This window comes from Lactuca sativa, chromosome 6 (genome assembly GCF_002870075.4).
Source record: "Lactuca sativa cultivar Salinas chromosome 6, Lsat_Salinas_v11, whole genome shotgun sequence".
NCBI lineage: Eukaryota > Viridiplantae > Streptophyta > Magnoliopsida > Asterales > Asteraceae > Lactuca > Lactuca sativa.
In genome coordinates, this window is record NC_056628.2 from 92768767 (window position 1) to 92796046 (window position 27280).

A 27280-nucleotide genomic window follows, 5' to 3' on the forward strand; every position below is an offset into this window, starting at 1 on the left:
CTTGATTGCTTTATCCTCTTGGAGATCAGAAACTTGAATCTTCAAATTCATATTCTCAGTCAAGAGATCTTCAACACGAATGCTCAGCTCGATGTTTTTCTAATCTAGCACACTCACTCTTTTTTGGATTTCATCGATCACAGAGACATCTTCTCTTGGTTGACCTTCACTAAAAGCTATTCCTTCACCCTTAGAAGAAGGAGCAGCAACTTGTTCTTGAGCAAGATGTCGAGCCAAACGCACAAAAGTTGCATCAAGATCAGTTCTTGGAGGAGAGAATGCTGGTGGAATTGAGGAGCCACCTGCTTCAAGGAATGTGCTAGGGCCTTCATGTAACGATTCTATGGTTACGATAGCGGGAGTGATAGTTGGAGTGAATGGAAAACCATGAGACAAACTAGACTCTAGATTATCGAACCTACAATCTCTTCGTCTTCTTTTAGACGGAGGTTGCAAGGTCTGGTCGGTTGAGAAATCACCCTGAAGTGGCTCTGATGTAGGTGAAACAATGTCAATGGGAGGAATCCCTGACACAGTCACCAATGGAATTGAAGAGACAGCCACTTGTTCTGTAGTAAAGGGAGTTGACCCGGGAGCGTCTTCTGATTCCCTACTCTTTGTTGTCGTGTGAGCAACATCACTAAGATTATCTAGCAAAGTGTTGAGGTTGACGTTTGCCAGAAATTCATCATTAGTTCCAAAATTGGTAGGAATATCATCTCTGTCGAAGCCTGTGAGATCGAGGTCTTCAAATTGATTAGGCTCAGCAGTGTTTTTAGAGGACCCTTCATTATAATCTCCTTCAACTTGGACATTGTGTAGGTTATGCTCCACTACAACTGACATAGCAGGAGCAGCAGTCTCTTCTCCTTCTTGATCTGATACGGTGATCACATCTCCTTTTGAGATCACCTTTTCCGATGAAGTATGCTCCGAATAAATCTTCTCTTAAGATCCATGTGACTCGGTGGCTTCGTTCAGTTCAGCAAATCGTCCGAACTTGACCGATGAATACAACCCCTGAAAAACCATCTTCCCCTTGTGGTTTTGCTTAACGAGCCCAATAGTGTGGGGGCCCAAAGACTTCATATCGAGTGTATCACCATCCTTTACCAAATCGGGAAATTGCTTATTGATGAAGACCTGAACGAACCGAGGGTACTTCAGAAAAGTATCCTGAGTAGTGGCATTAATGTTGACCACAAACTCGTCCAGGATAAACCTAGAAAAGTTGAAGCCGATCCCCGCAGCGAGAGAAACAATATCGCCAATGTTTCTGAGGGATATCTCATCAGCACCGGACCTTCTTCCGGAGATGCAGCTCACGAACACGTGGGCTGGAAATCTCCAATAGGGTGGCCGAAGTTTATTCATTGTTGGTGGAGTATCACCCTCGTATCCCATCTTCCTTAGAATCCTTTGAGCATCACCAATACCAATCTTTATGGGAAAGGTCGGAAGGTCGTTGATCAGCAGAGTCTCTATGACAAAGGTCTCATTGATAACAATCTTGCATCCCTGAACGATCGCATCCACAGTGACAGCTCCGTTATCATCCCTTGTCATTTTGGCAGTCTGCCAGAACTCACGAATCATTTTCTGATAGACAGCAGTGTTCATTGTAATGGCAGAGGCCAAGCAGCATTCTCGCAATCTGTGAATCATTGTTTTAAATCCTGATGAGCCACCAGAGGGTCAGCAAGAACCATCACCAGGTTGTGCATATCTGCAAATTTTAAAGCTGCCATTTATCTGCATTAAAACATACCAAGTAAGATAAGAGAGAAAAATGAGCAATTAGAATTTCAAATGATTTAATTTTGACCCCAAAATGAATTAATAATTTTTAAAATAAAATTAGGTCAAAGTCAGAGTTTGCGGTCAACGAGGGTTTACGGCCGTAAACCCTTGACCGTATGCTAATGACTGCAAAGGGAGTTTACGGCCGCAAACTCTTCACGGCCGTAAGCATCGACCGTAAACTCCGACGATCTGTTTTTCGTCGATTTCAGGCTCAAAAATCATCAAATCACTAAACGAAATGCATATTCAGGTCGGAAATGAGATACCTTCAAAGCTATCAGAGCAATTTTGCAAAAATCGAAGAATTTTTTTTAGGAGAGAGAGTGTGGGAGGGTTTGCGGCCGGAATCGGAAGAATGAGAGGGATTCCGGCTGTAAACCCCTTTTATACCTATATTTCCTTTACCTGATGTCCACATAGTATAAGGCAAGATCCAACACAGTCCAATATTTTTCAAAATTTTAAAAACAAATCTTTTGAGGATTAATATTAAAACTAAAATTAAAATTAAATAAAATTAATTCTGCAAAATTTAAAAATTAAAAATTAAAAATAATTATTAGATTTTAATAGTTAATATACATAAAATTAAAAATAAAGATTAAAATAAAATAAATGGAAATAACACCAAATAAAATATATAACTTAAAAATTTAATTACTGAGAATAAATATGTGACGCTGGGATCAAAGTTGTTGGACAGCCTTATTCCATTTGTCGGTACCCTTATTTTCACGTCTTCGTCTGATTGATCGCCAATATTGTGGTCCACTTAAGCACGAAACATTTGTGACATAATCTTGAACAATTTACCAATAACATGACATTTTTAGCCCTTATTCTTAAGTAAATTTCTTAGGGACCATTTAGCTGACGATGACCAGGGATATTGTTGTCCACCTAAATTGAGCAGCGAGATCTACAGACAATCTGTATGTGTTCAATTTTTATTGTACTAGAACGTGTTTACAGCTTCCTGATATGCCCCAGCCATCAAGGACTTCCAGAATATTCCTTACACCGGGTGAGCAGACAATTATTAAGAGGGAAGATAGATTTAGAATGCATATGTTGTACATCCAGGTCGGATCTCTATCAGTCATGCAAAGGATGAAACATATGACTAACTGAGGTTTTTAGAGGGATTGAGAAGAGAATGGTGCATATACTGTGTACCAGGTCGGATTCTGAGTCACGCAAAGGAGACAGTATATGGCTAACAGATAGAAAGAATTGCATAGATAGAAGATGCAGAGAGATAGAGTTGCATATGTTATAGTCCAAATCGGATCTTTCGATCACGCAAAGGAGGCAACATATGACTAATAGACAGAAAGAAAGAAAATAACCTTCTAGAAACCTAGTTTATCGGAATTCCCCAGTCACCCCATCCAACCGGAATTAAGGACAGAATCTGCACATCGAGGAAAAGTGAATCCACAGTTCTAGATACAAGTTCATTAGTGTTACCAGTAGATGCCTGTGTATATCTCCCTGCTCAACCTATCCGAGCGTCGTATTGTCAGGCTAAACGGATCTAACTAGGTCAATGTTTGTCAAGTCCTTGAATTATTTAGGATTTAACTCTTCCTAGTCAAGTCCAATTAAAATCTTTCGTGCCTACCAGCGCATCGAGCACAGAGCGCAGACAATTCAACTTAGGTATATGACAGAGATTCAGATTGCCCGTTATCACTTGCTAATTTCATTTCCCGTCACAACACCTACAAACAAGACTAGCAGCAATACTTTTAATTTTCTGGATTTTTTTTATTGTTTTTGGATTTTTGGATTTTTATTGTTTTTGTAGTTTTGATTATTTCTCCCCCTAAATTTGTGCATGGGTGAGAATAAGAGTAAAAGAAAAGAAAATGCGCAAATTTAAATTAACCTACCTAAAGAAACAAAAACAAATTTAAAAATTAAGAAGAATTAAGAAAAGAAAAACAGAAAAAAAAATTAATCCTCAAAACGAATCGTTTTTATAAATCCCACAAGCACATCGAAACGAGCATTGTTAAAGGGCTTAGTGAACAGATATGCCACATTATTAGCAGTGGGAACCTATTCTAGCCAGATTAGCGAACGTTCATAACAGTCTCTGATAAAATGAAATATAATATCGATGTGCTTGGTTTTAGAATGTTGGACTGGATTTTTGGCAATTTGAATTGTGGCCTCATTATCACAGTAAATCGGGGTTTCTAAGTAATTCAAACTGTAGTCCAATAGCTGATGTTGGATCCAGATAACTTGAGAGCAGCAAGCAGATGCAGCAACGTATTCCGCCTCCGTTGTTGAGGTTGACACAGTGTGTTGCTTCTTGCACTGCCACGACACTAGTCTGTCACCAAGATATTGACACCCTCCCGAAGTATATTTCCTGTCAAGCTCACAGTCTCCATAATTACTGTTAGCAAAAGCATATAAATCAAATTCAGAATTCTTCAGATACCAAAGACCCAATTTTGGGATACCTTTGATATACCAAAAAATTCTTTTGACAACAATAAGATGTGAAAGTTTAGGATTAGCCTGATAACGTGCGCATTGACAAACTGCAAACATGATGTCAGGTCGGCTTGCAGTAAGATACATCAGCGATCCGATCATCGATCTGTAGAGTGTCTGATCTACGGATTCGCCATCAGGATCTGGAGTCAGAAGAGGTCTTTCAGCCATTGGCGTCGTGAAACCCAAACTTCTCAAGAATATCTTCCACATACTTGGCTTGATGTAGCAGGATTCCGGTTGAATTTTTTTGACCTAAAGCCCCAAAAACATGGTTATTTCCCCCAACGAACTCATTTCGAACCTCTTTTTCATAACACCTTCGAATTCTTTGCAAAGTTGCGGACTGGTCGACCCAAAGATAATGTCATCAACATCGATTTGAACTAGAATATGATCATTACCGACATGCTTGATGAACAAAGTTTGATCAATAGTGACATGAGAGTAACCATGCTTGATCAAATGTTTTGTTAGAGTCGCATAACACGCTCAAGGAGCCTGATGTAAACCATACAATGCCTTGTCCAACTTGTAGACATGATTAGGAAACTTAGAGTCAACAAACCCATGGGGCTTATCAACGTAGATTTCTTCCTTCACCTTGCCATACAAGAAGGCAGTCTTGACATCCATCTGGTAAACAGTAAAGATCATGTAAGAGGCATATGCAAGGAAGATACGAATAGCCTCCAAGCGAGCTACTGGAGCATAAACTTCATTGTAATCAATACCCTCGACTTGTCGAAACCCGCAAACCACCAATCTACCTTTGTTCCGAACTATAACCTCTGAATCATCTTGCTTGTTTCGATAGACCCATTGTGTGTCAAGAGACTTTTTGCCCTTTAGCAACTCAACCAACTTCCAAACCCTGAGTTTCTCAAATTAATGTAATTCTTCATGCATTCCATCTACCCAACTGGGCTCATTCAAAGCCATTTCAACATTCTTTGGCTCTATTTGAAAAATAAAGCAAGAGTAAAGACAAGTATTGAAATCTCCACTATGACTTATGGTTTTAACGTCGTCGCTCAGCTGACCAATGATGTTGTCGATCGGTTGATCACGTTGAATCCTTGTGGGTATTTCCTGGCTGATGTCATTAAGCGAGACAGGAAGATTATGAATATTGACACCTCCCTCATTTGCTGATTGAGCCGCGCCAAACGACTCTGCCACAAACTCATTTGAAAAATCTTCAGGAAAAAGTAGCTCCATAAAAGTTGAAGTAGCAGCGGAAATATCTTTGGACATGAGCTCTCTTTCTATAGGAGTGAGTTGTGTTGTTTCAACATCAGGAGTATTATTCTGAACTGGAGATTTCGGACTATCAGGATGTATAGATGACTCCCCCTTAGGTGAAGCGAAAGACCCCCCCTCAGGCAAAGCAAGAGTCTCCCCCTCAGGTTGTTAAGAGGATACCATTGGAGGTCTGTAGACAACGTCTTCGTCTTCGTCTTTAGAAACATTCTTCGAACCGGAGATAGATCCAGATGAGCTACCTAAAGACACATTTATGGATTTGAATAAAGATGTGTAATCAAACAACCAATTCGGATCGACTCGAGCATCCGTCTCATTTTCTTCCAACCAGCGCACGTCATAAGATTTTACAACTTGCTTTGTCTTCTTATTATAGACCCTATAAGCAGTGCGAGCAGCATACCCTATGAAGTAACAATCATCGGCTTTGGCATTAAACTTCGGGTTGGACTCTAAGTGAAGAAGGGTGCAAGGGCAGCCAAATACACATATATGACTGACTTAAGGCTTGTGATCATATAGAATCTCGTACGGAGTCTTCATCTGAGATTTGTTGATCAACACGCGATTCTGAACGTAGCAAGCAGTGTTAATCGCCTCGGCCCAAAAGAAAACTGGTAGTTTAGAGTCACACAACATTGTCCTTGCAGTGTCTTTTAAAGTTTTATTTCTCCTTTTAGCAACACCATTTTATTAGGGTGTGTGAGCGGAGCTGTATTGATGCAAAATACCTTTTTCTGCGCAGAAGTGATCGAGTACAAAATTCTTGAATTCTGTTCCGTTGTCAGTACGAAGCGCCTTCAGCCTGTTGTTAGTTTGGTTCTCAATTAACATAATGAATTTCTTAATTAGATCAGCAACTCCAGCTTTATTGGACAGAAAGAAAACCCATGTAAAACGAGAGAAATCATCAATCACAACCAGATAATAGGAATTTATGTTAATGCTGAGAACATTTACTGGTCCAAACAGATCCATATGTAGCAATTCAAGCACCTGACTAATTGAGTTGAACTATTTTGGCAGGTGTGGTTTTCTATGATGCTTGCCTTGGGCACATGACACACATTTCTCAAACGTGATAAAGTTCTTGACAGGCAAACCACGGAGGGCTCGTTCTGGAATATTGTTCTGGAATATTGTGTAGGGTCCGTTAAGTGTTGCGTCTTGGGCTCGTTCTTTAGTCCAATTTTGTATCCGGATTGGGCCTGTCCATCCGTGATTTTATGTTCTAGGGTTTAGTATATATAGATGCTTGCATGCATCTTAGTACATAAGATTTGAAGTTATTCAGTCATAGATATTATCATTATCGTTTGTAACCCTAATAGCCTCTACAACGGAAGTTCTTTGTCGAGCTCTGCTGAGGCTTGAATCTATTGAATCATTCAACATATTTTGATTCACTCTTGTGTTTGATTTTTCTATTAGTATTTTTCTAATAAACCTGTTTGAAGATCTAAACGATCAAAGAGTTTTTCAACTCATCAATTGGTATCAGAGCAGGAGATTGTGTAACTCATACACATCTCTTATGTGAAAGAAGCGATTAGGGTTTATTCCGCATTCATTGATATTTATTGAGTCGTCACTCCATAATTGACGTATCTCATTAATTATTCATCTTGCCCTAATATTATGTATTACAAAGTCTGATCTTATAACAGGTTACACGATCAAGCATGGACGATTCTCAATCCGATCCCATCAACATCTCAAACAACATCGGATCAACCACCAAGATTCCAATTCTCTATACTCAAGACTATGAAGTACGGACGCACCAATTTGAAGATTACGTTATTGGATCTGAAGATAATGGGTATCTGATATGGGAAGCTATCACTTCTGGCCCTTTCGCTCATTCAAGCACGTCCAGTATCATCAAAACTTAAAAAGAGTATAACGATCTATTAAAAGATGTGAAAGACGTCACTCAGGATGAAAAGGAGAAGTACCAATGCAACATTAAGGCATTGAGACTAATTCGATTCGCTCTTCAGTCCGAAACATTTGGATTAGTTAGTTCTTGCAGTATAGCAAAAGAAATCTGGGATCGGCTGCGAGAGCTGTACTCCACAGATGAAGATCTAGAGCATTTGATTCAGACCCTACTTCTCTCTGAATTTGGAGAATTCAAGCAGATGCCGGACAAGGTTGTTACACAAACTTTTGATCGGTTCAATCATCTTCTCGGCAAGATGATCAAGCATGACATCGAAAGAAAGCTTATCGAACAGAAGGTCACATTCTTAACTGGTTTGAGGCCCGAATGGAGGGCTGTTGTGTCAACGGTTAAAGCACATGAGCAGTTTAAATCATATTCCTTGGCAAAACTGGTAGGGATTCTGAAATCCCAAGAAAAGATTGTGTTGCAAGAGAAAATCGTGGTTTCAAGCTTGGGGTCTTTGGCGCTCTTGTCCAAAGGTAAGAATGCAGAAGAAGAAGAAGATTTGATTCTGGGAGATTACGATTTAACGGCTGAAGACTATGCTATGATGGTATCAAATCCCAGAAGGTTCATTAAGAAGAAGCTCCCTACCAACAAGAGGAGCCGAAATTGGCAGGGAAGCTACAGCTCTGAGAACGTGAAAGAGGAGCCAAAAGTTGAAGAATCAAAGAAGGAAGCGAAAGGTGAAGCTAACTCTGGTGTTAGTTGCTTCTACTGTGGTCGGAAAAATCACTACGCAAAAGATTGCATGCTGAAGAAGATGGCAGAGAAAGATGAGGAGAAAGATGAAGAAGCGAGTCTTATGAAAAGACTGGAAGAAATAAAGAGGAAGAAAGCTACCACTAATTCCCCTATGAATGCTCTTATTGTGCAGGGTTCGTGTGACAACCCAAAAATTTCCACTTCAATAGAAACCAACTCTGTTGCTGCTAACTTTCAAACTTTTGGGATAAGTTTGAGCAATTCAGGATTTACACTTAAGGAAATATCAGGAGAGAGGTTGCACTTGGGTTTTGTGCAACTCTGTTATTCCAAACACTATATTCATGTCATTATGTGTCCTTAAATATCATTTAGGACATATTGTGTCTCGGAACTTCATTCGTGGAACTTCTCATTCTTACGCGCATACCCGTTTGAATCACCCACATCAGGAGAGTTCATACCCCGTAATGAATCTTTTAACTATTTTAATTGTTTTAAGGGGGGGGGGGGGAATACAAGTTGAACACAATGATAATTGTGTAATTATTTGTTGTTAAACATTCTTTCAAAATGTTACTTATGTTATTTATAAGTTGTTAAAACATTTCAAAACTCTTCTAAAGGTTATGTTACTTTATAGTGATACAAAACTCCATTTTTTTTAAGTATAAGCATAACTTTGTAGATAAATGAGTCTTTTCAGTATCGGTCCAATTAGAACATTGGTAAACTAATATAGGTAGAGTTTAGGAGAATGCTATTCATTACTTCTAGTACAATGAAGCACACCCAAAACAGAACAGAATAGAACAGAACAGAACAGAACAGAACAAACAGTAAAGAGAATCAAACAATACCAGAACAGAACATAACAAACAAGTAAATTTTCTATAGCATGACAACACCCAGACAGGATCTAACTTTAATGTGAATTACACGGCTTGCATGGATTTGCTCGGGTTGCGTTTGGTTCCCTCATTCTCCATACATGAGAGCGGGTTAGTAGGGGTTCTAGCTTTCACATTATGACCGTAATAAAACACACATATGTTTTTAGGTTGATAGTACCTCCGTATGTCATTATAAACGACATCAGGGTACCAATTTCTCCCATTACTTTCATAAAGTGTCGGTAACACTTGAAGGTTGATCTATTCTCTAATCGAGATAGGTTATAAACTAGGGAGAATGTATTTTACAGTTGACAAAGGAACAGTAGAGTCTTCGTAGAAGACTGCTTTCAAAACGATAGAGTCTTGGTAGAAGATTGCTTTCAAAATAGTAGGGTCTTGGTAGAAGACTGCTTTCAAAACAATCGAGTCTTGGTAGAAGGCTACTTTTAAAAGTTAGGACCATGATGCTAACCTTATGATTCCGTAATGTATACACTATAGGATACATATATGTTAAGTAGATGCCGACAGCTAATAGGATGTGTGTTCTTCGCTGTACGTCTTGTTCCCGTTGGATGTAGGCTTACACCGAGGTCACCCAATCTATTATCTACCCGAATCTATGTATATTTATGCTTAGTATACATTAAGTCATCATAAGGGTACCAGGTATGGATCAAGTCATAGGACACAGAGTCAACGCACAGTTTTTCTAGTACAAAACTTTCGTTTCAAAGTCAGTACTTTTGGATATACAAAACTAGTGATTTCCTAGTTCAGGGCTTAATCCATTTTATTAAGCCAGTACACTTTTAAAGACTTTAAGTGAGTTAACTCTATAATACCTTAGTTTATACACCATGTTTATATATAAGACTAATATCCGACAGCTAATAGGATGTGTGTTCTTCGCTGTACGCCCTGTTCCCGTTGGATGTGGGTTTACACCGAGGTCACCCAATCTATTATCTACCCGATACCAAATTATATATAGCAGTATAAACAAAGCTATTATAAAAGTAATCACCATAGTCAATATTTTATTATAAGAAATAGAGGTTTTCTTAAAAGGAACTCTCCTTTAGACATAAAGGAACCATTACAAATAACCCCATGAGTAACAAGTGAATACCCCAAGGTTATATATGACAACGATCTAATAACCAATGGAATATGTGCTATCCGCCTTACTTACTATACCCCGTCGGGTTGTAGGTTGAGGGCAGATGTGCATAACCGATTGTTTGTTTACTCCAAGTATATATAACTTGTACCCACTTATTACGCATAGAAAGGCTTGTAGTGTCATTTTACTCAACTCCCATTTTAAGTAGGAAATATATGATTTTCTAGAGGAACAGGCAAACTTTACAAAACAACACCTTACAGCTTACAGTAGTCTACATATACATTTTAAACCACATTTTTACAGCTTATTCACATCACTAAACTCTTATGAACTCACAACCTTAATTGCTGATCAACTCTTTCAAATAACTTGTATTCTCAGGAGACTATTAGAAAGTGCTCGTGCTGGGACTTCAAAAGATGGAGCATTATAGCTTCAAGTCTTGTTTTGTTATTTGTTTATGACTCCTATGTTTTGTGAACACATACATTGTAAACACTTTCTTTCTAAATGAAATGGTTGTTCATTACTTGCTTACCATATACATATCTCGTGATACTTGACATGACGTCCTCCACCCCCGAACGTTTCCGCCGTTCCGGTTTTGGGGTGTGACAGATTTGTATCAGAGCATTGTTTATAGTGAACTAAGTATATCAACCGATAAAAGATATACGTCTATAAATACAATGGAGCTTAAGTGCTCTGGATAATGATATATTTAGAGTATAACTTCAAGTTATAAAAATATACCTACTTGCTCATACATGTACACAATAGAACTAGGATCACGAGGAGAACAGAACTAAAAGTATTTAGAGGCTGGACACTTTCGTCAACCTAAACAGTTATGTAATCATAGCTAGGATTAATATAGCCTGATCAACTATATTCATTCGAGATGTGACCAACATGTGTTTGGGAATGATGTGGTGTTGCAACAGGGTTAAAACTTACCAGAACACCAATCAAGAGAACGCCAGAACAAGTACAGTTAGATTTAGAGTACTATGGGAGTATTCTATGATACTATAACGCGATAACAATATTAGATCATACCAAGTACATTACGTTAGGATACTATAGGAGTATTTTAGTCCAGATACATAACCTATGTGATAACTTAAAAGACCCTTGCGGATAAGTCTATAATCTTACAGGGTATATTCATAAAGTTTTATATATAATCAAGACCTTATAGACATAGAATCTGTGACAGACGCTTCGCTATCCATTCCTTTTAAGGAAGTAGTGTTGAGGTGGGATCAATTGTTCGAAGGTCTATTTGATCTTCAATTATATACAATACCAACTGTTATACCTAGTATAATTATAGGAAGATTTCGTAAGGATCACACCATAAAGTTACCTTAAAGCTCATAGGTTCTTTAGTCACTTTCATTCTCGCACGACAAGCCCGGATGAACGTAACCACTTCCTTATAGTAGACAACAGAAGAGTTCAGGAGGAACAAGGATAAACCAATGAGAAGATTTCAAGGAAAGATCGGCCGAAGTAACCAAAAACGTCTTACGCGTCACACTAATAAATATTAACTAGGTTAATTTATCGAGCGAGTGGAAACACTACTCACATTACATGTGTTAGAATTATTTTCTTACATGCAACTGGTAACAGTTATTCAGGAAACAGATATTCATTCGAGGATAGTTATTTCAAATTCATAGAGTTTATTTGGTATAGACTCATTTATGAATAATTTCTAGAAGCCCATGGAAGTCAGGACCCGATACATCCAGAACTAGGATAACTTTGTCTTTTCAGCTTTCGACTTGTGTCCGTTGCTATAGACTTATTCCGTCTCATCTTTGTTTTCTTTTAGCAAAGGTGCCTCCTCGCAGATCAACCAGACACGCTACTCCGATAACTCCCATACCTTCTCCACAAATCGATGCAGCAACTTTGAACGCTACAATGGCCGAGGCTGTCGCAACAGCCATGGCACAATATCACTCCACCAGTACAGGTGGAGGCGAAGCGCCTACCGATTCTACTCAAGGTGAGGTCCCTGTGCGCCAGGGAGAGTTCTCCTACAAGGACTTCACCAGATGTCAACCACTGTCCTTTAAAGGGACTGGAGGAGTCATTGCCCTCCTACAATGGTTCGAGAAAACAGAGTCGGTCTTCGAAATCTGTTTATGCCCCGAAGTAAGCAAAGTGAAGTTTGCTGCCTGCACCTTCGATGGCAAGGCCCTAACATGGTGCAACGGCCATGTTAAGTCACTGACCCTATCAGTGGCAAACCTCATAGGTTGGGAAAACCTAAAGGAGTTAATGCGGGAAGAATATTGCCCGTTAGGCAAGATTCAAGAACTGGAACAAGAGCTGTGGGATATCACTATGGTCGACTCAGACATAATGACATACACGGACCGGTTCAGCGAACTAGCAGCTCTATGCCCCGGGATGATTACCTCGGAAAATAAGAAGATAGAGAGATACATTTGGGGTCTGACTGCTCCGACCCAAGGAAATGTGTTATCTTCTAACCCAGCCACGTTCGATAGTGCTAAACGCTTGGCTCAGCGACTCATCGATCATGGAGTCCGCCACAGCGTAAAAGTCCCTATTCCCGAGTCATCAAGGGAAGAGGACTATAATCAAGAGTCGGAGAACAAGAGAAAGAAGAAGCGAACAACACAAGACATCCCCCAAGAGCAACAAGCGAGTATTATGTACGCCGCTACGACGCCTACTGCTTCAGCATCTTCCAGTCGTTATGCTGGAAACCTTCCAAAGTGTGGAAAGTGCAACTTTCACCACACTGGAGTGTGCCGACAAATGCAGTATCTGAACTGCCACAAAAGGGACACACAGTCCGTTACTACAGGGCACCGGCTCAACCGATCTCCCAAGTCCTCGGAACTGAAGTAAACCAAGCCTGCTATGGCTGTGGTGAGACTGGACACCGTTAGAGGGACTGCCCGATAATTAGGAACTCAGGCGCGGATGGACGTATTCTAATGATCACCGCAGGAGAATCTACCTCGGAGTCGTCGTCGAGGAGTGGTACATTTTCAAAATAGTAATTACTTTTAAAATTAATTTATATTCATATAAGATTAATAATTGGGGATGACACTTAAAAGTAACTATAACGAACTCACATGTTTAATTAGGTCGTAATATTTAGAGAACTAAAAGATCCCTTAGATAAGCTATTATGAATCACCATATACATCAGGGTTGTGTGCAATTGAGATGTTGCAGACCTAGAGTGAGTGACTCTGCTTAGGTCCCCTTTCCTTAATTGATTGAGGATTTGAGGCAGAGATGCTCAGTCGACTGCCTGAATCATCTTAAGTATTCACAACTTCTATATGACGGGCGATGGTAGTGGTACCATGGGGGATCATAGTATAAAAGTATTCTTTCAGTTAGTAAAGCACTTTTATTTGTATGTATGCGCACATAGCGGTACGATACATAGGAGTGTTAATTTCAAAATAGAAAACAGGAAACTCGAGATCAATTACAAGGAGTACATTGTTAAACATACTAGGAGTACAATACTAAGCATACCAGGGATACATCGTCATTCATCAGACGTTTCTTTCATTTGACCAAAACTTTGTTCGGTATAGAGTCCGTTGTTTTCCTTTCGTCATGAGTTAGCGTGGTCCGCACCATACCGAGTTCATATGTTTCTATCGCCTCGATCGGCAAGTTCTCAAAAGTTTCGTCATTCGAATAAAAAGTCCGACCTAAACCTAAACTTTATCTTTCACATTCCAAACCCCGAAGAACTCGTGCGAAGAGTACTTTATTCTACGGAGTATTATCGTCAGATATCTGCAGACCGTCACGACATACCACTCGTCCAGCAGACCAAGTTCTAGCACAGAGGCTAAGGACGAATACAGCCCGCCTATTATTATTTAGTGTATACGCAAGGGTGGTATATGAGTATGATTACGTAGATCTAGTATGTGTGTTTCCGCCCTATCTCCTGTTCTCCGTTGAGTTGTGGACCTAGAACGGAATCGCACATCCGACAATCCTACTAATCCTAATTTTATACGGCTTGTATACACTAGGTAATGATAGATGGACCAAGTATGAATCCTATCAAGAACTCTAGGGCAAGTTGCCAGGTCTACGAGTGAGTATTCCGCAAATCAGAGGAGCGCAAGCCCAGTAGTAATGCTAAGAGAGCTAATTTCGGGATGAAATTCATTCTAACGGGGGGATGATGTGACAACCCCAAAATTTCCACTTCAATAGAAACCAAGTATGTTGCTGCTAACTTTCATACTTTTGGGATAAGTTTGAGCAATTCAGGATTTACACTTAAGGAAATATCAGGAGAGAGGTTGGACTTGGGTTTTGTGCAACTCCGTTATTCCAAAACTCTATGATATTAGAGTTCATTCCAGGAATAAAATATTTTCTGCCAAAAATCCCAAGACTATATATAGAATTCTAAACCAAATTATTCATTAGTTACATTTCCAACTAGAGAAAAGCCAAATTCTCTCTCAAGGATCTTGGGACTTTTGTTCCGGAAAGTGAGTACTTCTATCTAGTGTTGTTTTAAAGCTTTATATATGCTTAATACACTAGAAATCATAGGAAAACACCAAGATCTGTGAGTTTACCGCCCAAGAACACCTTGGGGAGTAAACTCCATTTCAAGGGCCAAAGTGTGCCCAATGACCCCTAGACCTTGGAAACCAAACATGGGACAAACCTTGACATGTTTAGGCATCAAAAGCAATTAAAAACAAGGACCAAAAGTGAGTTCACGGCCAAGGAAGTTCTTGGGCCGTGAACTCCATTTTAAGGTGCCAAAATGCCCTAAATGCCTTCCATAGCCCAAGAGACAAGCATAGAACTTTACCTAGATGTGTTTAGGACCCAAAACAACCAAAATATCATCTCCCATAAGTGTTTACGGCCGCAAGCTCCAGCCAAAATGGTCTTTGGGCCGTAAACTCAAAATAGAGGTGTTTTGATGCCACAAACACTTCCAAGGGCTTAGGCATGAATTTAGAATGCGTCTTTATGACCTTTAGGACCCTCATAAGAATATTTGGCCATGAGTTTACGGTTGAAAACTCATTTGGTCCGTAAACACCCCAAAAGTGCCAAAAGATGTGGTCTTTCTCATCCTAGGTTAAAGCTAATGTCACTAAATCACCCCCTAGACTTCAAACTTGCACTAACCCATGAGTAACCATGAGTTTACGGTCGTAAACTCCCTTGGGCCGTGAACTCATGGTACTAAACTCATTTAAGTGCCTTTATACCCTCCTAGGTTGAATCACATGTGATTCCAACACTTGGTTAAGGTGTTTCCTAGTCTCGGAAGGTGTTTCCTAGTCCCGGAAGGTGTTTCCTTTCATATAGTTGTTTATAAACACTATATTCATGTCATTATATGTCCTTAAATATCATTTAGGACTTATTTTGTCTCGGAACTTCATTCGTGGAACTTCTCATCCGTACGCACATACCCGTTTGAATCACCCACATCAGGTGAGTTCATACCCCGTAATGAATCTTTTAACTATTTTAATTGTTTCAAGGGGGGGGGGGAATACAAGTTGAACACAATGATAATTGTGTAATTATTTGTTGTTAAACATTCTTTCAAAATGTTACTTATGTTATTTATAAGTTGTTAAAACATTTCAAAACTCTTCTAAAGGTTATGTTACTTTATAGTTATACAAAACTCCATTTTTTTAAAGTATAAGCATAACTTTGTAGGTAAATGAGTCTTTTAAGTATCGGTCCAATTAGAACATTAGTAAACTATTATAGGTATAGTTTAGGAGAATGCTATTCATTACTTCTAGTACAATGAAGCATACCCAGAACAGAACAAAACAGAACAAAACAGAACAGAACAGAACAGAACAAACAGTAAAGAGAATCAAACAATACCAGAACAGAACATAACAAACAAGTAAATTTGCTATAGCATGACAACACGCAGACAGGATCTAACTTTAATGTGAATTACACGGCTTGCATGGATTTGCTCGGGTCACGTTTGTTTCCCTCAATCTCCATACATGAGAGCAGGTTAGTAGGGTTCTAGCTTTCACATTATGATCGTAATAAAACACACATATGTTTTTAGGTTGATAGTACCTCCGTATGTCATTATAAATGACATCAGGGTACTCATTTCTCCCATTACTTTCATAAAGTGTCGGTAACACTTGAGGGTTGATCTATTCTCTAATCGAGAAAGGTTATAAACTAGGGAGAATGTACTTTACAGTTGACAAAGGAACAATAGAGTCTTGGTAAAAGACTGCTTTCAAAACAGTAGAGTCTTGGTAGAAGAGTGCTTTCAAAACAGTAGGGTCTTGGTAGAAGACTGTTTTCAAAACAATCGAGTCTTGGTAGAAGGCTACTTTTAAAAGTTAGGACCATGATGCTAACCTTATGATTCCGTAATGTATACACTATAGGATACATATATGTTAAGTAGATGCCGACAACTAATAGGATGTGTGTTCTTCGCTGTACGTCTTGTTCCCGTTGGATGTAGGCTTACACCGAGGTCACCCAATCTATTATCTACCTGAATCTATATACATTTATGCTTAGTATACATTAAGTCATCATAAGGGTACCAGGTATGGATCAGGTCATAGGACACAGAGTCAACGCACAGTTTTTCTAGTACAAAACTTTTGTTTCAAAGTCAGTACTTTTGGATATACAAAACTTGTGATTTCCCAGTTACGGGCTTAATCCATTTTATTAAGCCAGTACAGTTTTAAAGACTTTAAGTGAGTTAACTCTATAATACCTTAGTTTATACACCATGTTTATATATAAGACTAATATCCGACAGCTAATAGGATGTGTGTTCTTCGCTGTACGTCATGTTCCCGTTGGATGTGGGTTTACATCGAGGTCACCCAATCTATTATCTACCCAATACCAAATTATATATAGCAGTATAAACAAAGCTATTATAAAAGTAATCACCATAGTCAATATTTTATTATAAGAAATATAGGTTTTCTTAAAAGGAACTCTCCATTAGACATAAAGGAACCATTACAAATAACTCCATGAGTAACAAGTGAATACCCCAAGGTTATATATGACAACGATCTAATAACCAATGGAATATGTGCTATCCGCCTTACTTACTGTACCCCGTCGGGTTGTAGGTTGAGGGCAGATGCACGTAATCGATTGTTTGTTTACTCCAAGTATATATAACTTGTACCCACTTATTACGCATAGAAAGGCTTGTAATGTCATTTTACTCAACTCCCATTTTAAGTAGGAAATATATGATTTTCTAGAGGAACAGACAAACTTTACAAAAAAAACACCTTACAGCTTACAGTACTTTACATATACATTTTAAACCACATTTTTACAGCTTACTCACATCACTAAAATCTTATGAACTCACCAGCTTAATTGCTGATCAACTCTTTCAAATAACTTGTATTCTCAGGAGACTATTAGACAGGTGCTCGTGCTGGGACTTCAGAAGATGGAGCATTATAGCTTCAAGTCTTGTTTTGTTATTTGTTTATGACTCCTATGTTTTGTGAACACATACATTGTAAACACTTTCTTTCTAAATGAAATGGTTGTTCATTACTTGCTTACCATATACATATCTCGTGATACTTGAAATGATGTCCTCCACCCCCGAACATTTCCGCCATTTCGGTTTTAGGGTGTGACAGTTCGGTAGATGATGATGAGTTCGGTGGGGTGCAGGTATGGTCGATTGACTCGGAAGATGATGAAGTGAGAAAGCCCTCTCATGGAAAGGCTTATGTAGTGAAGAGTGGTGAAGCTAGTGGAAGATGTCTGATGGTGACAGATGTATCTCAGATGAGGGGATACAACACTGATGGTGGAAACGAAGAAGCTAAAGAGCGAGAGGACTTGTGCTTTACAGCAAAACCTCTCAGTGTACAGATCAGTGAGCTAGATGAATTGATCAAGAAGGTACAATCTATTTTTGATTCATTTAAAATTCCACAAAAATCATATGAAAAAGAATTAAATAACTTGAATACAAGAATTTCGAATCTAGATAGTTGTTTAACTCAAACACGGGTCATGAATTCTAATCTAACTGACCAAATAAGCAGGGTGTCATCCAAGAGTGAGGAGCGAAGGATATGAATAGAGAAGAAAGAGTTGGAGTTGGTTAAGTCTAGGGATGAGAACATTTATTTGCAAAGAGACAATCTCAAATTATTAAAAGAGAGGAATGTATTTTGTTTAATTGCTAAAAGGCTTTATGCTAACATTACTCAGCTGCATTTAAACTATGAAATAGGACAGAAGATACATCGCATGATTTTACCCTTCCTTGAGTTTAAGGAGGATGAAATCGATGCCGAAGCATAAAACTGTGAATGTGTTGTATCTTCTGACGATGTCAATCCTACTTATATGTATGGTCTAGACAAAATTGAATCTTTTATTAAGTCCAAAGACCATAAGGACATGTTTAAAAATATTTTGGATGAAAATGATAAGTTGAAACTCAGGGCCGAAACCATACAAAAATTTGACTCATTGAGTACCAAATTGAGTTTAGAAAATAAAATTAATGTTGAAAATGCATCTGAACTTAATGAGGACGATGACATGAGTGAAATTTATGTAGAGGATGTTGTTGACTGTTCCGAGTTCATTAGGAGCGAACCTGAAAACCACAAAATCTGATTTCTGAAAATTCTGTGGAATTCGCTCGTTTGTCCAAATCTAAGTCCCCAATCCTTAAAGAAAAGGCTGTTGTGTTTCAAAAGCTCAGAACAACTCCCAATCAGGTTTATAAGGTTACGGGAGTAACCGAACATCAGACAGCTAAACTCACTGCCATGGTGAATGAAGATAATACAGATGGTTGTGATGAGTTTTTCTAGTCTGCACCGATAGACAACGCAGATGAAACAGTTGGTTTGTCGGAGCGAACATCATGGAAGGCCAAAGGAAGATATGTGCCCGAACCTTTGAATAAGCCTACCAATTTTGACGTACCAAGTTCTAGTGGCACAAAATAGATTACAGTGGAACAAGTCACCTCAACTAGCGAAACCTCTTCCATGAAAAGTGAACCTGTTCCTAAGAAGCCGATACAAAACGCAAATATCCACAGACAACCGAAACAGGTGAAAAATCAAAAGCAGCAGACAAACTTGAGATACAAGAAAAATCTCTCAGAGCGGAAGTAGTTTTGGCGCTCTCAAAATCCTCACTACATTCTCTTTGACAAACATTCTAAGTCAAAAGGAGAAGAAAACAGGAGTAAAAGGAACTTCGAATCACCGATTCAAAAGAACCAGAGGAAGACTTTCGGGCCACAGGAAGAACAAAACCGAAAGGATAGGTTTGGTCCCGAAAGCAACAACAACCGAAAGGATAGGTTCGGTCCCGAAAAGATAGGTTCGGTCCCGAAAACACCAAACAACAACAGGCAAAGACCTAATTTCAACCCGTCAAGCTTTTACAATAAAAGACCCAGTTTCGGACCACCAACCTACAACACCCGAAAATCAAGCATCGGTTCATCATCAATAACCTCATCAATGTGTCTCAACTGGTGGGAGGAACCGGTCTCAAAGTCTCGTTCGATGACAAAGGTTCAGAAATTATAAAGAAGAAATCCAACAAAGTCATTCTCAAATCAGATCGAAAAATGTGAAATGTTTCCTCTGAATCTCAGACCAATCAAAGGGAATCCAACAATATGTCCTTTATCCAAAGCTCACTCAGAAGAAAGTTGGTTGTGGCACCGAAGGCTTTCACATCTCAACTTCAAAGACATCAACAAGCTTGTCACCGGCGGTCATGTTCGGGGTCTTCCATTGCTCAAGTTCGATCGTGAACACTTGTGCGCTACATGCGAAATGGGGAAACAAATTCGCCAAAGTCACCCTACGATCATAAAAATGAAAGTTGTTGAACCACTTAAGTTGCTTCACATCGAATTATGCGGTCCATCATCAATCGAGAGCATTGGCGGTAACAAGTATATCCTTGTTATTGTTGATGACTTCTCACGTTTTACTTGCGTATTCTTTCTAAAGCACAAATCTGAGGCGACTCCCAAACTAAAAATCTTTATCAAGCAGGTCGAAGTGCAACTGAGGAAAGTCGTTCAAAACATTAGGAGCGACAATGGACTGGAATTCAAGAACAAAGATTTCGAAGACTTCTTGGCAGAAAAAGGGACCAGTCACAACTTCTCAGCCCCTTATACACCTCAACAGAATGGAATTGTTAAAAGGCGAAACCGATCCTTGTGTGAGGCGGCACGAACCATGCTAAGTTTTGCTTCCCTTCCTTTATATTTCTGGGCTGATGCCATTGCTGCAGCATGTTTTACTCAGAACAGTTCTTATCTCAACAAGCGTTTCTCTCTCCCTTCTTATGAGATAATCAACAACAGGAAGCCGAATGTCAAATTCTTCCACGTGTTCGGTTCCAGGTGCTTCATCTTCAACTCCAAAGAACATCGCAACAAGTTTGATGTCAAAGCTGATGAAGGTATTTTTCTGGGATGTTCTCTTACTTCAAAGGCTTACAGGGTTTTGAATAAGCATTCTAAAAGAATTGAAGAAACCTATTATGTGACGTTCGATGACAGATATGTCAAGAAGTTGAAGTCCACTGAAGAAGCAATAGGAGAGATTTTCTCTCAACCAGGTCAAGTCACAACCCCTATTGCCAATCACTTTGACCAGTTCATGGATCTATTTGATGAACCTGAGAAAGCAACTCACTCTGAAGCCACGAAAGCAGACAACAAGATTGATCACCTTAAGAAGATCGTCGAAGATGCAGCCAAACGAATGGGAGCAGAAGAACCAGTTCGAAAAGAACCTCCCCAGAGCGGTACTTCGGTCGCGGGGGAGAATCTATCCTCTTCAAATGAGCATGACTCACATATTCAGGGGGAGAATCCAATTTTTGACGCACCCAAAAGCCCCTCTGCACCCAAAAGTCCTGTTGCACCCGAAAGCCCCTCTGCAACCGAAAGTCCTGTTGCACCCGAAAGCCCCTATGCACCCGAAAGTCCAGTAACAACCGAAAGTCTGGATCAACCCGCAAGCCCTGTTGAAGAAAGATTTATTGGCTCATCATCTATCGAGGGGGAGAATTCTGATATGCTCTATGACGATGACATTCAATCAGATTTGGAAGAAATGGTAAATGCTGAATTGAATCCATCCTATGATCCAAACTTTCCTCCTCTCACCAAATGGACCATAGATCATCCTGTATCTCAAATAGTGGGTGACACATCATAGAAAGTTCTAACTCGTTCACAACTGAAGGCGAAACAAACTGCTTTATTCTCCAAAGTAGAGTTCTGCATGTTTAATTCTTTCGTGTCCAAATTTGACCCGAAAACCGTCAATATTGCCCTTGATCATTCAGATTGGGTCCAGGCAATGCAAGATGAACTCAATGAGTTTGAAAGAAATAAGGTTTGGCGTCTCATTCCAACACCAAAAGATGCCTCAGTCGTCGGTCTCAAGTGGGTGTTCAGGAACAAAATGGACAAGGAGGGGAATGTTATTCGGAATAAGGCTCGGCTAGTGGTGAAAGGTTACTGCCAGGAAGAAGGAATCAATTACGAAGAGACATTCGCTTCGGTAGCAAGGCTGGAATCCGTTCAAATATTTCTCGCCTATGTTGCACACAAGAATTTCGAGGTCTACCAGATGGATGTGAAGTGCGCTTTTCTGAATGGGGAACTTGAAGAAACTGTGTACGTGGAGCAACCTCCTGGCTTCGTGAATGAAAAGCATCCAGATCACTGCTACATCTTGGATAAAGTTGTTTATGGTCTAAAACAAACGCCCTAGGGCATGGTATGAAACACTAACTAAATTTTTAAAGATGTCTAAATTCAAACAAGGTTCGGTTGACTCAACCTTCTTTCGTAAAAAGGAAGGTAACCACCTTATGATAGTTCAGATCTATGTCGATGATATCATTTTTGGCTCAACGAATCCTAGCCTAATAGCTGAATTCAGAAAGTTGATGGAGACAAAATTTGAAATGAGCTCAATGGGTCCGATTAACTTTTTACTTGGTTTAAATATTAGACAGGGACCCGAAGGCATCTTTATAAACCAGGAAGCATATACCAAGATGCTTCTTGCTAAATTTGGCATGATGGGAGATTCAAAGGTCAAAGTCCCTATGGCATTTGGTACCAAACTCACACCATCTTTGGAAAAACCGGGAGTTGACATAACGCTATATCGCCAAATGATTGGTTCCCTGATGTACCTCACAGCTAGCAGGCCTGATATAATGTTTTCAGTTTGCTATTGTGCCTGGTTTCAAGCAAATCCGCGTGAACCACAAATGCTGGCAGTGAAGAATATACTCCGGTATTTGAAGCGAACCACCTCTCTTGGTCTCTGGTATCCCTCAAACTCAGGTTTCTTTGTTCAAGCCTACTCAGATGCAGACCTTGGAGGATGTGGTCTTGATCGGAAAAGCACTACAGGAGGCTGTCAGTTCCTCGACAGGAAGTTGGTCAGCTGGCAATCTAAGAAACAAACGTGTGTTTCTCTATCTACAGCCGAAGCATAGTACATTGCAGCTGCCTCGTACACATCTCAAGTGATTTGGATCCAAAGCCAACTCCGGGACTATGGACTCAATATTAAAAAGATCCCTCTATATTGCGACTCTGAAAGTGCAATAAGGATCTGTCATAACCCGGTGCAACACTCCAAAACCAAACATATTGCATTGTGGTATCACTTTATTAAGGATCATGTGGAAGACGGAAATGTAGAAATTCACTTTGTTCGAACCACTGATCAACTGGCTGACATCTTCACCAAAGCCCTTCCTGAAGCAAGTTTTAATAAAATTCTGCAAGGCCTAGGTATGATGGAATCGGAGTCAGTACCAAAAATACATTCTCAGAACTAAATGTTGGAAGCGAAATGAACCGAACGCTCGGTCTATTTCGGGCTCGGTTCACATGGGAACCGAAATGAACCAAACGCTCGGTCTATTTCGAGTTCGGTCCCATTGCTTTTTTTTTCGCTTATCTAAACAATGTGATATTTTTGGTTGTACACATTTGTAAAATTGTTTTTCCAAAAATTCCAAAAACATTTATTTTTGAACCGAGCGTTCGGTCTATTTCGGGTTTGTTTTGTTTTTCTTTTTACAAAAATATCAAAAAAAATTCTTTTTTTTGTCTCTTCTTTTGTTTATATTAATAGTTTACACATTATCGATGGGGCAGGTATCATTCTCACACTTTTCCATAGCTAAGTGTCCCTAGAAGCATGTTGCTGCATGTCGTCCAAAGCCTCAACTGATTCTGAATAAAGCCTTACTGACTTGGTATATACAAACCATGTCTTCCCAATTAGGCTGATACATTTATTCTAATCATGAGCTACCTTACTCTTTTCTCATATGAGTTAAGAGTTTTCTGCTTGGTCACTATTTTTATAGCAGAGGTACTTTGGTTTCTTTATACCACCTCCAATATTTTTCTCCATCTTATTCGCTTCATACAAGTAACCCTTGAGACTCTCAGAAATTACCACTGAAGTTTATGGTTACACAATCTCTGTGTTAGTGATCTTAGCTTCGTGTCACTACATGCTAAGTGAAACCCACAATTCAATACCTATTATGCATTGACGGTGAACAATTAAATTTGCTCTAGCTTTCACTTATGAATTAACGAATTCACCCAAGTGGTTTTACCATGAAATCTCTAATTTATCTTTGTGTGATTCTTATGAAATTGTTACATACCATAACATTTCTTCCCTTAGAATTCAATTTTTATTTCTCTTGAGATTTCACACCAAGTATTTCCAACATGTCACTTAAATATTGTCCAAGCCTACTTGTTCAACAGACCACATTGGTCTCACAAGTACTTCATTCGGTTTCTCTCTTCTGTCAAGATTGGGAACTCTGAACTGAAGTGACAGCCACCCTTATCAGCCTTTTTAAAAGATGCCTTTCAACACTTCTTACAAGTGATTGATCGTAATTCAACGGGAAACCACAGTAACAATTTAAAGTCTCTCTTGACTTTGAAGGAAGAGATTCGTGCCCGGGATCCACTGTTTCGTGTCTTTATTGACATCACAAATTCCCACATATGTGTTGCTTTATTTCTTTATCTTTGACACTCTATGAACGAAAATCTTTTTTATTTTCCAAAAAATCTGGTATCGTTCATTATAAGCTATTTTTATGGCTCCGGTTTTAATGAAATATTCTCAACAGGATGTTATGGCTAATACTACACGTGTTTACTTTTATCTATGAAGACAGCTCATTTTAAAAGGATAAGTTGCTGACTCAGCCGAAAGTCTAAATGTTTTGGCATTCAAAACGGCGCTTAATGGGAAGGCGTGCAAAACGGAAGAGTTTTTCTCTCTCATGCGTAATCATAGAGGTTGCTAATCTGTCGCGCATCAATCAACTCAGGAAACGCTTCGATTTTCAAGAAGATTTGGGGGCGGATTCTTCTCTCTCCCCTAACCCACGGTATAAAGGGTAAACCCTAAAGTCTTTTACGTCTTTACTGCACCCAAAATTCAGAGAGCAAGAAACAATTATTTTCTCCCACTGTTCATCTTCTTCTCCAAAACACTCTTCCATGGCGGATTCTTCTTCTGTTCACGCCACCTCCCACATTTTGCCTATCCGACCTTAGCAAAGCCTGATCATTGATCTCACTCCCCATGTCTACGACGCATTCATGTTCCCGATTGTGGAGTGTCTCAAACACTCTCCACTTGTTCCAGCACTAACCAAGGTTGAACTCGTTCCAATGGAGTGTTTATCGCAGATATTCTCAGCTGCCCATTATGACAAGTTTGTCGATCGGATTTTCTTCGACATTCTTGACACCAAAACCTCCATCTTCAAACAGCGATTATGTTCGCTTCTAGGGTTCGAACCAGATGAGTCAAGGGTTAACCCTGAGTCTATTCCTGTGGGACAGTTGTTTTCCATGTTTTACAATATGGGATACACTAAGCTTCTTACTACAGTCACCAAGTTCAAGAAATCCTGTCTGCGTCCACAGTGGAATGGCTTCTTCACGGTGATGTTCAAGGGTTTGTCAGAAAGAAGTGCAGGTTCTGACGGGGCTAGCCGTCTGTTTATGTCGATTATCTACGGGTTATATCATGGCCTTAATCTCGACTATGGCTCTGTGTTATGGCAACAGTTGATCCAAAGTCTTGCCTCGACTTCTCGCCATTCAGAGATTTCTTATGCCAGATTCTGGACACTAGTCACAAAGTGGGCAATGGACAAGTATCATGTCCATGTCGTTGCTGATTCTCCACTCTCCTTAATTGCAGTTTTCCACACAACGAAGATTATCGTAACTGATGCTTCCAAGTTTCAGTTTGTTGGCTCAATCCCTGAGTCAATGTATGCATGTGTTCCAAGGGATAGTCGCATCACCAAGACTTACAAGGAGTTTCTTCGTTCAGGCCCCAGAGAGATCACTCCAAAACTGATTCAATCTATCCATGACGCTGACAAGCCTGCTCCCAGGGGCAAGAAACCAGAAAAGGGGAAAGATAAGAAAGTTGTCAAAGGAGCGAAAGGTCCTTCTCCAAAGAAGCGAAAACCTTCGAAGGCAGCTCAATCACCTCCACCAAAGAAGAGGAAAACCCAGCCCAGGCGCAAACTCATTCTTGCCCCGTTCGCCTTCACCTGAGGTACCTGTTTCCTCTAAACCTGTCTCTCCTCCCCCAATCTCTATCTCTATTTCCATTCCCCTCATAACCTCCACTACTCATATACCACCCACCTCTATCCCTGTACCACCTCCTATTTTCTCAGAGGCTATGACAACAACCACCACTGGAGTAAGAACCAACGTATCTGATACGGGGGTTCATACTTCAGCACCCGAACCCACACCCGCTACAGAACAAACTTCCATACCCGAACCTACTACCACAACCGAACCTCCACCCTCGCCTTCATCTCCCAACCACTCAGCCGATAACGAACCTTTTCTTGGACGAGAAGACATGACTTTTGACTCTGTCTACTATAGTCCGTACCAGGTTCAGAGTGATGATGACGATGATGCTCTTGTCACTAAAAAGCATCTGAAGGAACTTCATGAGAAAATCGACAGTCTCATCGCATCCTCCTCCTCATCCTCTCGGTCCAATATCTCCGAAGATGTTATTCAGCGGCTAGTTGATTCGTTCACCAAGGCACAAGAAGCCTCAATCAACTCCGCCACTGTTGCTATCGACGCCTCTACCAAGGCGTGTGCTGCTGCGACCGAAAAAGTCGAAAAAGTATTTCTTGATGCTAACAATCTTTTGCAGTCTTTACATGGGGTTGTTGCATCCAATGCGACGAAGCTCGACTCCGTTGTTGAGAAGTTGGACACTTCATTCACATCCGAACTGTAGTCCTTTGCCAGTCTTCGTCAGTCTCTTGACGATGACAATAAAACCTTCCAGGCGATTGTTGAGGAGCGCCTGACAAAGTTGCAAGAAGATCTCGCTTCAGAAAACTCTGTGATGGATGCTCTTGCTCGCAAAACCACTGCTCTAAAGGTAAAGAGTCTTCAACTTTTCCAATCAAAAAAGGAGGTTGCGTCTCTCCGATCAGAGCAAGCGGTCATTTCCACGTGTGTTTCGGATGTCCACGCCGCCCTCTCCGACATCATTGAAGCGCATGATCCTATCCTGAACTATTCTGTGAGGCACACTCTAGCTGAGAAGCTTGCTCCCGCTCTTGACCTACTCAGCAAAATTGAAGGGCTTCCTGAGTTTGTGGCCCATCCAAAATAAGGGGGAGAAGATGTGTCTCAACTGCCTCCTACTTCTACATCAACTAAAGCAACAAAACCTCCTCCAATGGGTCAACCTTCAGGTTCGGGTGTTAAAGATAAAGGGAAGAAGATTGTTGAAGACAGTGATGATGATGATAAAGAGACCATCGCTGATCTCTTGAAGAAACAAAGCCGGGAAAAGGATGAAGACATGAGTGCTCGCGTTGCCAGAG

The 27280-nt window shown here is 39.9% G+C and overlaps 1 protein-coding gene across 1 annotated transcript; it reads left to right on the forward strand.

Annotated features, from left to right (window-relative positions):
* Window positions 1-20973: 20973 nt before the first annotated feature.
* On the forward strand, window positions 20974-27066 carry LOC128126841 (uncharacterized). The gene is made up of 2 exons (XM_052764978.1): window positions 20974-21435; window positions 26734-27066. Exons 1-2 carry the CDS (start codon window positions 20974-20976, stop codon window positions 27064-27066), a joined length of 795 nt encoding a protein of 264 aa, XP_052620938.1.
* Window positions 27067-27280: the final 214 nt, after the last annotated feature.

Coding starts and splice junctions, on each gene's coding strand:
- LOC128126841 (XM_052764978.1), top strand. CDS start 20,974: ATGGATCTATTTGATGAACCTGAGAAAGCAACTCACTCTGAAGCCACG. Junction 21,436..26,733: donor AATCAGATTTGGAAGAAATG/GTAAATGCTGAA, acceptor AAAACCTTCCAG/GCGATTGTTGAGGAGCGCCT.